Below are 12,968 nucleotides of genomic sequence, written 5' to 3'. Positions count from 1 at the left end.
CAGAGCAGTGGAGGGAATAAATATATATTTGTTTTCATGTTGAGATAATCTGCTACAGTGGCTCTCAACGGAGGAACTAACAGTGTCAACCTCTAGTCTGTGGGGACTTTTGCCCTGAAATCGCCTGCCTCCCAGACACTATGCAGCATCCTGCTCATAAAGAGTTTTTAAGCATCACTTCCTCTACTGTGGACCCCTTGGAAGCAGGCCCATGACAAGACTAGCTCACCCCCTCCCCAGATCCTCATTGGGTTGCCAAAGCCAAAGGGCACTTCATTTCTCTCTCTCTCTCTCTCTCTCTCTCTCTCTCTCTCTCTCTCTTTCTCTTTCTCTTTCTTTTTCTCTCTCTGACATGATTTTGGTGTGGCCCCGTTGTTGTCAGTCAGTGCAGCCACATGGCAGCATTTCCCACCGTCAATGTCAATGACTCTGCTGTTCTTTCCTACAGATCGGTCACTGGCATGTTACCAAAGGCCTTACCATGGATAACCAGATCTTCTCTTCCAATGTGTCAGAGAGCCTCTTCAACACCACACTCATTGTCACCACCATCCTGGTAAGCGTGGAGGGTCTTGGTGACCTCCTTTTCTGCTCTGGCATCTCAGGGGCAACCTCCAGATACAAACCTTCCATTCCACATGCCCATCCATTCCATGAAAAGAGTCGCACGCTGAGTCCCTGAAGAAACAGATGGTCAAACCACCAACTGCAGCACCAGAAATCATTTATGACATCTCAATTAAACTCACATTGGTACACATCACATGGAAACTATATTTGATGAGTTCAGAACTGACTGGGGAGAGGGTTAGAATGAGAGCATGCATCACAGTTTTAAATTCCTCTCTCCACATGCAGTTTGCTTATGGCCCTAGTTGGGCTATGGAGAGGGTAGGTCACCTCTTCTGCCTATGTAAAACTTCTTGTGGTGGTTAAGATGGGTACAGTTTGAGTCACCTAGGCTTATATTTTCAGGTGCTCATTTTCATAACTCCTTGCATTGCTCATCTTCCACCATGGCCAAATGCTTTCTGGTTTTCCTAAGCTATTCTTCATCTCCTGGATTACTTGAAGTCTCCATTTGTGGTCTATATTTTGTCCATATTCTTCTCAGCCCCAGACTCAGAGAGACTTTGTGCTCTAACTAAATATTTTCCAGTTGAAAGACTCCAGGGATGGCTATGCCAACTTGATTCCCTCCAGATGTTTTGGGCTCCAGCTCCCATCAGTTCCAACCAGGATGGTTGATGGACAGGGATAAGGAGAGTTCTCATCTAAAACATCTGGAGGGCACCTGGTTGAAGAAGACTACTGTCTTCCCAGTAGACTGTACTCAGGGAACTGGCAGCCCACGGACCACATCTGGCTTCCACCCTATACTTGCCAAGTTAATCAACTGGTGGATGGAGTGGGACAAAGCTTCCCTTACTAATCCATTTTCTGATATGGATGCCACTTAAACAGAATGAAATAGTTTTCAGTCCACCAATCATGAGGGACTGGAGGGGGGGGTGCAGAATCTCCCAGTTTGGATCTAGTTTGCCATTGCTGCATCCCAGATGAGCTTGAAAGGAAGAGGAGAGAGTCTGGATAATCTTTTCCCAGAGACTGTTTCCTTCCTGGTGATTCCCAGGGGAGTCCATCACATCACCTGCCCCTGCTTTCCGATTTGTGCTAAATCTAGTGCTGTTGCGACTCCATGACTAAGATGGGAATGACAGCTGCCCAGTTTCGATGCAGGAAAACCCTTACTTAATGCTCAAGGGAAACCACCAAGAGCTGGAAGGGAACGACCAATACGAAGGCTTCTGCATGGACATGCTGGCAGAACTGGCCGCGATCCTGCACTTCAACTACAAGATCCAGCTGGTTGGTGACGGAGTGTACGGCGTCCCCGAAGCTAATGGAAGCTGGACTGGCATGGTGGGGGAGTTGATTGCTCGGGTGAGTTGGTTAACACTAATGAATGAGAGCTTATTTGCATGTGTAGCAGAATTGCATGGAATGACCTTCAGGGCTGCGAATGCGGAGATTGTTCATGTTGAAAGCTTTTCCCCAAAAGAAATCTTCCTTGCAGATTGAAAAGTGTCAGGAACAAGGACTCTAGATGAGCCTCTCTTGCCAGGCATTCTAGTTACCTTTGTGTACTGAGATATTTTTGGTGGGAAATCAGTCAGATGTGAAATATCCCATCTGCAACATAAAAACGGGTACTTGCGTTTATGCTTGCTGTTTATTACTAATTTTATGGTATCCTTTATATGTTTTATTGGTGTGTTTTGTTTTGTTTTGTTTTGTTTTGTTTTGTGCTTTGGGCATTTTCCCTGACAGGAAGTCAGGACAGATGTGTATCATAATAACAACAAAAATAATTATCATAAGACATGGCATGAGGCAACTGACATTGTTTCAGTTCTGAGAGAGTAACTCAACTGGCAGTGATGGCCACCAACTTGGATAGCTTTAGAAGAAGATTGGACAAATTCATGGAGGACAATTCATGGAGGACAATGCTCTATATCCATTGACAGAAGCATCATGCTTCTGAATACGAGTTGCTGGGAATCTCAGAATGGCATCCTTCATAAACTTCAACTCTCAGAATTCCTGGGGGGAAGCTGTTCCTGTTAAATGATATCAGAGTGCTTTAAATATATATGGTGTGAAGGTGGCCTTAATGTGTACATCACACTCCAGCTCTTAGATGTGAGAGGCCAATACTTGGCTGAACAAAATGAATTATACACATTCTGTGAGGTCTCTGAACAAAATAGGTCCAGCCAAGCTGAGTAAGAAAGAGTAGGTTGAAAAGCATTCGAAACCAAGTTGGTTTCCTCCCTAATGTACAGAAGTGCTTGTTATTCTAGTACTGCCTCCTGCCTTTCTTTATTAAACATCAGAAAGTCTAAGTCAATTGAGGTAACATGCTCACACCACCCTTTGTATCCTCTGTCCATACAAGCAAGAGGCATGATCAAAGTTCAAGAATGCATGCCAACCAGGCAAACACACTCAGGGTATGCTGCAGAGCTAGAGACATAATCTGGGAGTGTTCCAGGGGCCAAAAAAGAGAGCCCTGGAGGGCCGCATTCAGCTCTTGGATTCTCTGCTCCTGAGATAGACTTTTGGTCTGATCCAAACAGGCTCTTTTTATCTTCTGATGGTACTGAGTTGGTGTAACATCTTAAAGGGAACCTCACCCAGTAGAAGCCCTTTCTCATGAAAAGCTATAAAGAAACCAGCTGGCCCGCCAGCTTTCTATTGCTGCCAAGCGACGCTGGAGTGTTTGCTGATGCCTTGGGCTGTCAGTGTAGATTTTTATACAGATAAACAGGTTTGCAGCTATTCTTCAAGGAAGCGAGAGGGAACTGTCATAAAGGAAAGTGTGATGTCTTCAAACAAAAGGGGGGAAGAAAGAAATGGCAATGCTCTGAACAAGTGGTAGCCATGGATTTTTTGTAGCGATAAGTGCTTTCACCTTGCCTTTTCCTGGAAACAAATTATTTAGCCATTGTTTGTTATTGTGAGGATCAGGAGAAGGCATGTAAAAAGGTGAAGTATGAGCTAAAAAAATGAGGAGTGGATAAAAGTCAAACGATCCATTGTGATTGTTTTGGATACGTTCCTGCAACCCTCAAAATCACTCCAAGAATTGGATTTGTTTTTGTCAGCTATGGGGATCTGGTGTTCAATGGGCAAGAACACAAGAACTGCTAGAGATGATCAAGGGACCATTTAGTGCTTAAATGGCACCTGACCATTGACCCCTGGCCAAATGACACCTCAGAGGTTCTAACAGTTGCAGGGGAACAAACAGTGTTGGAGGGGCTGTGATTAGCATTGATCTGTGTTGGCACTGAGACAAGATATCTAAATACAGGGAGTTAATTTTCCAGTAAGTGAAAATAAGGTTACTAAGCTGGATCTGACATTGTTTCCGGCACTGGCACTGTTAAATATTTGGGAAGGGGGAGATCAGGGGGATGTTGTTGGACTCCTGTTGACTCCTGCTAGGATGGAAATTGCAAAACGCTGAAAAATAGCTTGTACATTCCAGTGCCTGATTCAAAGTAAGTCAAACAATAGAAGCAATCCTGTTTGACTTTAGTTCTCAGATTCATGCATTAGAGAGAAGATCTGCAAATAGTTCAGTCAAAGGACTGAGGAAGAAATTATCCACAAAAAGAAAACATTACAAGGTAGGATTGTAGATTCATTTCAATGCAGTGTAAATTGTTATGTAATTGGGGGTTTTTTCTTCCTGTTGCAAAGTTTCTGAATTCAAAAATGTGGCCCTCTATGGAATAGTCCTCAATCTTGGTTCCATTATACTACATACACACTGTTCAACTGTCAATGAAATGCACTCATGTCCCAATTCAGAGGACTATCATTGTTCTTAAGAATTGGACATGATGGCTGGGGCATATAGCCAAGGCTGAGAGACTGGCATTCAGGCAATAGCACTAGACTCCAATGCTGTATATCCATTGTAAATATAGACAACTGTATCTCTCCATGCTGAATATGTCAGGAACATTCATCAGACACCTCACACCTGGGAACCAGAAAGCCATGCCCAAGAGTTTAGTGTTTTGGGGATTCCTAAGCAGGTGGCACTGTGGGTTAAAGCCTCAGCGCCTAGGGCTTGCCGATCGAAAGGTCGGCGGTTCGAATCCCTGCGGCGGGGTGCGCTCCCGCTGCTCGGTCCCAGCGCCTGCCAACCTAGCAGTTCGAAAGCACCTCCGGGTGCAAGTAGATAAATAGGGACCGCTTACCAGCGGGAAGGTAAACGGCGTTTCCGTGTGCGGCTCTGGCTCGCCAGAGCAGCGATGTCACGCTGGCCACGTGACCCGGAAGTGTCTCCGGACAGCGCTGGCCCCTGGCCTCTTAAGTGAGATGGGCGCACAACCCCAGAGTCTGTCAAGACTGGCCCGTACGGGCAGGGGTACCTTTACCTTTACCTTTTTAAGTTCAAATCTCTGATATGGACCTTTTTGGATTTATTCCCCCCTACAACTTGTGGGGTATAGTCTTCCACTTGTGGCTTCGTTGGTCCACCATGTGTTTAATTGTTGACTTTGTTATTCGGGGGGGGGGGGATTTAAAGGGTCAGCCAAGCAGCCAGTCAGAAGCCTCTCAAAGCTCACATGCAGACCTGGTGGTAGCAGTTTTCTTACCTGTCTCTCAGCATCTCATATTCACAAGTATAATGACTCTGTATAAGGAAGTTCCATTTACTTATCCTGGTTAATAGCCAATGCTTATCCTCCAAGGATGCATTTACTTAGGGCATTTATATACCACTGAATTATTTGAATTCCCAATGGCTCTCACACCATATATATATATATATATATATATATATATATATACACACACACACATACATCTAAGCCATCATCAGATCATAGAAAAACATAGAAAAATACATACATTAATTATGGGCTGTAGGAAGAATAGTTTCCTCTGGTCTCGTCTGAACGTCTTGATGAACCATGATGGAGGGGGGGAACTCTGGGGACTCACAGAAGGGGTAAAGTATATTTCTAGCTGTGGGAGTTGTGTCCCACATATTAAACTCTCTGAAAGAAAAATGGCAGTATATGCTAAAGACAGGAGTCCAGCAATGGAGGAGGGCAAGTGGGGGTGGGTTGCTCCTTGTTTGGGGGGGCACTTCTCCCCCATCTCTGGTGCCACTCACACTTGGCCACATGATAAATGACTGAATGTGATACAGAACCTTCTGTTGAGCAACTCATGCTTGGCTCATCCAATTCTGTTTCTGGCGAACTGTCACAACATTGAGATGAAACCCCAAATATGGATGTCGTGATCTTATTTTCTTCTTCTTCCCTGAAAGAGAAATTCCAAGTGAACAAAAATTGAGGCAAAAACAATTTGATGTGGGGCTGCCAAAGTGCAGGGTTAATTACATACACACTTCATAAGGTTTTTATGAGGGTAAGGACATGAAAAAGAGAGGCAGTGAATCATATGGCTTGCTAATTAGAATGGAATAAAAGACTTCAAGTGGCGAACACTGAGCTAGTCTTGAAAGTCCAGTGGGGGGAGGGAATATTCCTCTCTTTTGTTCTGGTTGGGCTGCAAAAGAAACTTATGTGGCAAAAGAGATCCTTGCTTAGAAAACATCGGTTCAGGTTTTTTCCTCATTTTGGGAGGAGGGAACATTCCTCAAATTAATGCCAATAAAAATAATTGCAGCAAAAAAGATGTAACTAAAAATCAATGCGAGTATCTAGGGCAACGGATGTGCCATCTCCCATCTTCAATCACAAATCGACAGACATGCTGCAGGCCACCTGACTCAAGCTCATTTGTGGACCACAGTCTGAGGACCTCCAGGCTAGAAAAATGGCACAGAGGACCCTGAGAAGGGAGATGACGAGGTGCAAAGCAGGGCAAGGCTCAATATTGTTCCCCGCAGCCAAGAGTCCCAGTATTAGCTTGGGATGAAGGCAAGGTGCCGCTCAGACACAAGGTTGCCTAGAGGAAACCCCACATTCCAGAGAGGTGTAAATGCTTCTGAGCTGCCAATATCAAATTTGCAGGTGTTTTATTTGGGGGATAGCTTAATCTCTTGTCACTTCAGGCATACGTTCCTTGCCCTTTCCCCTTGGCTTAAGTTGTACCATCAGTCAACATTTGTAGCAGTATTTAAAATGTGCACAAAGCCAAATAAGCACACATTTGAGCAGAGAGGATAGTGATGGGTGGACTTGCCCAGCACTGCTCCAGAAAAAAGCAGTGTACTGTAAATAATAGATGCTTCCTCTGGTATCTATGGCATTGTCCACAGCTTTGATCCCTGCATTCACCAGAGCACCTTAGGAATACCAGAAGTTGCCTCACAGTGAGCCCAGATTCTTGCTCCATCTGGCTCAGTATTTTCAACCCTGACTGGCAGCAGCTGTCCAGGGTTTTTTTGGGGGGGGGCTTCCCTGGCTGTGCCCAGAGATGTCAGGGATTGAACCTGGGACCTTCTGCAGACAAACCAACACGCAACCGCTGTGCTATGGTCCTTCCATCTGCCCCATCTTGCCTTGATATGTAGCATGATGGAGGAAGGGGTAAGTAAGAAGGTGTTGCAGCAAACACCATGATATCACACTGTGGCCAGAATAGATCCACTTTGGATTGGGTGAGACCCCAGGGTCCAGGAGTGACAGGTGAGGCTATCACTTTCATGACCTGCTTGTGCGGTTCCCAGAGAGACCTGGTTGACCTTTGTCAGAATGAGTGGCTTAGGCCACATTCACAGCATAACTTAAAGAACTCTGGCGCAGCTTTAAACAGTCATGCCCCCCCCCCAAAAAAAAAGAATTCTGGGAGACCAGAGGAAACTATTCTTCCTACAGCCCATAATTAATGTATGTATTTTTCTATGTTTTTCCATGATTTGATGATGGCTTAGATGGATATATAAGGGTGCTGAGAGTTGCTAGGAGACCCATATTCCCCTCACAATGCTACAGTTCTCTGTGAAGAGGGTTTGGTTATTAAATCACCCTGAGAACTGCAATTTTGGGAAGGGAGTATGGGATCTCCAAACGGAATGAAAACTCCCAGAATCCTTTGAGGGAATCCATGACACTTTAAAGTGGTGTCATAGTGCTTCAACTTATCATGTAAATGTGGCCTAAGTGGAGCTATTCAGCAGAGCTCCTCTTATATTTTTAGGAAAGGCTAGCCAAACCTTAATCCTCTGTGGGTTTCAGCTTTCAGGGATGATGAGGCTAACTTGAGAAAAATGTGTTTCAGTTTAATGGGAGCTTGCTTATTTTTACTTTTATTTCCATTAACCTTACGCTCGCCTCCTCTCAGTCTTTTCCCCAAAAGTGAAACACATCCTCTCACCAGCCAGTGCATGTCCAGGGCATTGTGACAGCGCACCCTTTTATTCTGATACATTTGTATTATCGCCTTTGCCAGTGAGCTCCCAGCCGTGCTCAGAGATGTCTCTTTTGCACGTCATCTCGGGAGGAGACATCAGCGGCTGGGCCCCCTGGCCATTCCCACCCAGAGGAGCCGGGAGGAGGACACTTTGGAGGAGACTCAAAAAAGCGGCTACAATTTACCTGCTGCCCATTACTCATCTTGGGGGAAAAGAGAGAGCTGGGCCGAGAAACCAGCTTTGTCAAGTGCCATGTCACTTAATTAGCTGGAGCGCAAGCTGCTGCCTTTGCTACAAACAACCCTTGGACGCAGCCTGGTTGTTATTTATTGCTTGTTGTGGCAAATGCCACCAGACTGGAGATGCGTCCTTTTGGAGGAGAGGGCCCTGCTGTGATTGGCAGGGCAGGGAAACCGTACCGGGAGGGTCACTGCAAAGAGAAATCCTCATTTAGGTTAATGGTGGAGCACGGGGGGGGGGGGATCAGAGGAGCCAAGGAAAGGGGTGGGGCGTGGGGAATGAGAACAAGGTGACAGCGATACAAGTGTGTTTCTGTGTAAGCCAGACATGTGTTCTCTGTCTCGCTCACTTGTCTAATTATAATCAACCAGGTATGGCACGGCGTGCCCCTGTGCAGTCCTGATGTGATTAAAATTCATCATCAAGCAGAAAATAGAAACCATATGAATTTTTATAAACTAAGCAGTTGAGGGCAGGGATCTGGGATCGCTGTAGGCACTTCAGTGCCCCGGGCTAAACATTAAGTGCCTCCAAACTCTGTCTCTGCTTGGGGTATTTGTTGCGGTCTACAGAGGTTTTCCTTAGCTCATTGTCCCCACCCACCCCAGACAATGTCAATGCCAATGCCAATGTTGCATCAGGCCAACTTTGCTGCATTGCTGCTTCCTTTGGCAGGCATGCTTAGTGGTAGCTGTAGCAGCTCCCATGTCTGCTTTAATACCTGGCTCCTAACTCAACAAACTCCTTGCCTCTTGGACGTCAGCGCCCTGCAGGATCAAACCAAAGGCCTAGGTAGTTCAGGGTCCTGTTTCCCACAGTGAAGCTCTCCTGTTTCCCACTACCTCTCAGCCTAAACTACCTCACAAGGTTGTTGTAGGGATTAAATGAGGGGGAGAATCGTGTACGCCACCTTGAGCTCTGTGGAGAAAGAAGGGGGGATATAAAGGCAATAAACCCCTGGGGGGTTTCTAATGTTATGAGAGAGGGAGCAAAAAAATTCTCACCTGCTTTGACTTCATTCTGGATGGCTCCCTTTTCTCTCTCTCCAACACGAGGGTTTTCCTTTGTCCTTTCTACAACTAGGGATGGGTGAACCTGCCATTTCAGCTTCTCGTTTTCCCAGTCTTAAATCCTCCACATTTCCACACCAGTTTGCAATTTTTAAAGAAGTCCTTGTAAAAGTTTGTCTGCGTACTAACGCAATTTTCTCCTAATATACTTGTTGGTATGCAATTTTGCCCAATGTACACATTTTAGCGAATCAGTTTCCCTTGCAGTAATGCAGCTTTGCATGTTATTTTCACTAATTGTCAGAGCTGCCTCTAGGTCCCAGCTCACAGAGGACCAACGCTAGGCTGTAGTAATGTACAAAAGTCTTTATTGAAGTTCAGTTTCCATTTCAAAGTCACAGCGTGCAGCCCTACGTCTTAAACCCTAGATCGGCGAAGTCCCGTCTGAGTCTCCTCCCCTATGACACCAGTTTAAGATCCTAGCCCTGCTCCACCTTTTACGCTGCTCTCTCCTCCTCTGGGTCCTCCTGCCCGCTGGGGCATTGCCCTTTCTGGACTCTTCCGACGCTGAGTCGCTTAGCTCCTCCCCCTCCCTCCGGCGGGCTTTAGGACCCGGTTCCCAATCCTCATTCTCTGCTGTCCCGCGCTCCTGTACATTTGAACTTGCCTCTCGCGCCAACCCAGTGACCTTTCTCCTAACCGTTACACTACTTCGGTCACTGCTTCCCTCTTCCGGGACACTGGCCGGATCTGACCTCTCCTCCGTTGTCCGACTTTCTGATGGCGGCGTGGTCAGCCCTGCCTTATCTTCTCTCCCTGGTGGGGAATGCACTGGCCCCGATCCTTGGGACTCTTCCCCCCCACTCTGCTCTGGTGGGGAAGCTGGTCCTGATTTCCAGCTACTGCTCTGGGAGTCCCTGCTGGCCCCTTGCTCCTGGGGCGTTCCCCTTGGGAACCCCCTACCCCTGGCCACTGGCGCCCCCTTCTGTGAATCTTCCGATTCGCTGGAGAGGCTCATGGAATCCCTCGGTCCACTGTCCTCTTCTCCTACGCTCCCCTCGGATTCTTCCCCTTCGCTCTCCATCTCCTCTCTTCCCTGTGCCTCTGCTCCTGAGCCCCTGACACTAATATATGTATTTTCATGTGCACACTTCACCTCAGCGTATGAAGTTTTATGCACATACCTTGGCTGCTGAGCTGCATTGCAAAATTCGGAGGAGTGTGGATTTCAAAGGATGGCTGTGTTTCAGTTCTCCTATTGCTTCAGGAAGTGTGAATCAGGTAGGTTTGCATTTAAATGCAAACTGAGTCAAATCTTTTCCCCACCCCTACCTCGCTAGACATGCATGTGAAGCAGCAGTAAAAGGACTGCCATCTTCAAATAGCCTCCATAGTCAGCCCCTGACTGTAAGTCTGAGACTGGCAGGGATAGTGGTTTTGCTTTCGAAAAACACGTTTGTGAGACACACAGCCCAGAATCAGTTTAGAGCTGTGCTACTGTTTTCGGCATTAAGTTTTTGTCAAATTAAGATTAAAAATAAAATGCAACACCCTTATAAGTGTAAACCCTAATCTTTGATGGACAGCAAATATTTCAGATGCCGAGGAAAAAATGTGACCTCTGTGTCATGCCTTGAAGCATTTGCAAAGACAATTCTGGATGAGGGCGATGGCTGTTGGTTGATAGGGAGCAGAAAATAGAGCTGGCGGCGGATGCTAGTTGCAGCAGGTTTTTGGAAACAAGTGAAATTGACAAATTAAAATTCTAAAAATAAACTGGAATTAAATTACCCCATAAGTGATATCAATAAATAGGTGTCAACACATTTTTTAAAAAGACATTCAGATAAACAAGAATCACAGCTAATGGAATGAAGAAGAAGCTTAGAAACACTTGTCCTAATAAAGAAAAGGGCATATGCAGAATTCCCCATGTGCTGGACCTTTCCTATATGTGTGTAAAGCTGGTGATAGAGCAATGTGGAGGGGAGAGCAGGACTGTATCCAGTACCTGACAGGTCTCCTGGAGTGGATAGCAGTTTTTGGAGGAGGGGGATTTCATAGAATCATAGAATTGTAGAGTTGGAAGGGACCCTGAGGGTCATCTAGGCCAACCCCTGCAATGCAGCTGCCCCATATAGGGTTCGAAGCTGCAATCTTGGTGTTATCAGCAGCATGCTCTAACCTACTGAGCTTTCATTGTGATCAGGCTGTGGGGTATTCCCAATCCTCTTGGACTGATCAGAAAAGCCCTGCGGGATCAGGCCAATGGCCCATCTAGTCCAGCATCCTGTGCTCACAGTGGTCAACTAGATGTCTGTGGGAAACCCACAAGCAGGACCTGAGTGCAATAGCACTTTGGTCCCTTTGAGATAGAGATAGAGAGTTTAGCCTGGCTCTCATTGGACTGAATCTGTGTGCATCGCCTAAGAGACACTAGGCATTGTCAAACTCAAGGAATGCTGACCACTTGTTGGAAGTATGATGATGATGATAATAATTTATTATTTATACCCTACCCATCTGGCTGGGTTTCCCCAGCCACTCTGGGCGGCTTCCAATAAAATATTAAAATACAGTAATCCATCAAACATTAAAAGCTTCCCTAAACAGGGCTGTCTTCAGATGTCTTCTAGAAGTCTGGTAGTTGTTGTTCTCTTTGACATCTGGTGGGAGGGCGTTCCACACGGCGGGTGCCACTACCAAAATGGCCCTCTGCCTGGTTCCCTGTAACTTGGCTTCTCACAGTGAGGGAACCGCCAGAGGGCCCTCGGCGCTTCTGTATGAAGCTGAATCCAGCTTCTCCCCCCTGCACCCAGCCGGCAACTGGCACCATTGAAACCAAATGTGCATGGATCTGTGCAGTTGTTGATTTATCACGGTTGCATTCTTGCCCACCCTTCAACCAAGGAGCTGGGGGCAGTAAGCATGGAGGGCGTGGCACTTTAATCCAGGCATCCCCAACCTGCAGCCCTCCAGATGTTTTGGCCTCCAACTCCCATGATCCCTAGCTAACAGGACCAGTAGTACCTCCTTTAATCTCACTGTGAGAGAGGGAATGAGTGACTGGACTCATGTCACCCAGTTGCCAGGGACTGGCTGGATGAAGAGGACCAATGAGGATCAGCTATTCGAGGAAACAATAATAGGAAGGCCAACACTCTGGGAAAAACTTTAGTTCCACAGGGTTGTATCCAGTGGTCGTTCTACCCAGAGTAGACCCATTGAAGTTAATGGGAATGACTAAATTAGGTCCATTAATTTCACTGGATGTACTTGGAGTAGAACTAGCTGGATGCAACTCACAGAAAATACTGCTTCTTTCTTATTATTGTTCTTATTTTATACAGTGCCCTCACATAATAATAATAATAATAATAATAATAATAATAATAATAAAGGTCACTACGCCAAGGAGCTTAAAACCTAAAGTGATCTGTTTATTGGAGCTTAGCATAGATAAATTGGAGGAACAAGGTAACTTTTAAAAAGAAAAATTACCTCTCGCAAATTAAGTAACCCAGAAGTTATAAATAATTGACCTTTTGCCCTAAAATGTCATTTCAGTTAGCCAAAAAAAACAAAACAAAATAAAAAAGCCCTGTATGCAGCAAAAATGTCCCTTTTGGAATGTTCCTTGCTGGAAAATAATAAACATTTTTCATCAAAATTGACATCTTTTTGCAAATGATATTGATTTCAAAAGGTCTGTCGTTTGTGTCTGTAGTGGAAAAATGTCTTCTGTGAAAAATTGCAAGGGGGAGCATCCCCGCTGATAAAAGTATAGCAAATGGAATGTTGTG

The 12,968-nt window shown here is 45.7% G+C and overlaps 1 protein-coding gene across 4 annotated transcripts in view; it reads left to right on the top strand.

The window, feature by feature from the left end:
- GRIK4 (glutamate ionotropic receptor kainate type subunit 4) overlaps positions 1–12,968 on the top strand; it is a 472,983-nt gene that overhangs the window by 398,721 nt on the left and 61,294 nt on the right. For 3 of the 4 annotated variants that reach the window (XM_079954665.1, XM_079954666.1, XM_079954668.1), the window contains exons 11-12: positions 449–556; positions 1,741–1,944. In XM_079954665.1, coding sequence (XP_079810791.1) covers positions 449–556; positions 1,741–1,944 — 312 coding nt within the window. The remainder of the gene's footprint in view (positions 1–448; positions 557–1,740; positions 1,945–12,968) is intronic. The other variant, XM_079954667.1, reaches the window with a different exon arrangement.

Source organism: Podarcis cretensis (assembly GCF_951804945.1).
Source record: "Podarcis cretensis genome assembly, chromosome: 15".
In the NCBI taxonomy this organism is placed as follows: Eukaryota; Metazoa; Chordata; class Lepidosauria; order Squamata; family Lacertidae; genus Podarcis; species Podarcis cretensis.
The sequence above is the reverse complement of the archived record's forward strand: the minus strand, read 5'-3'. Positions and strand labels throughout refer to the sequence as shown.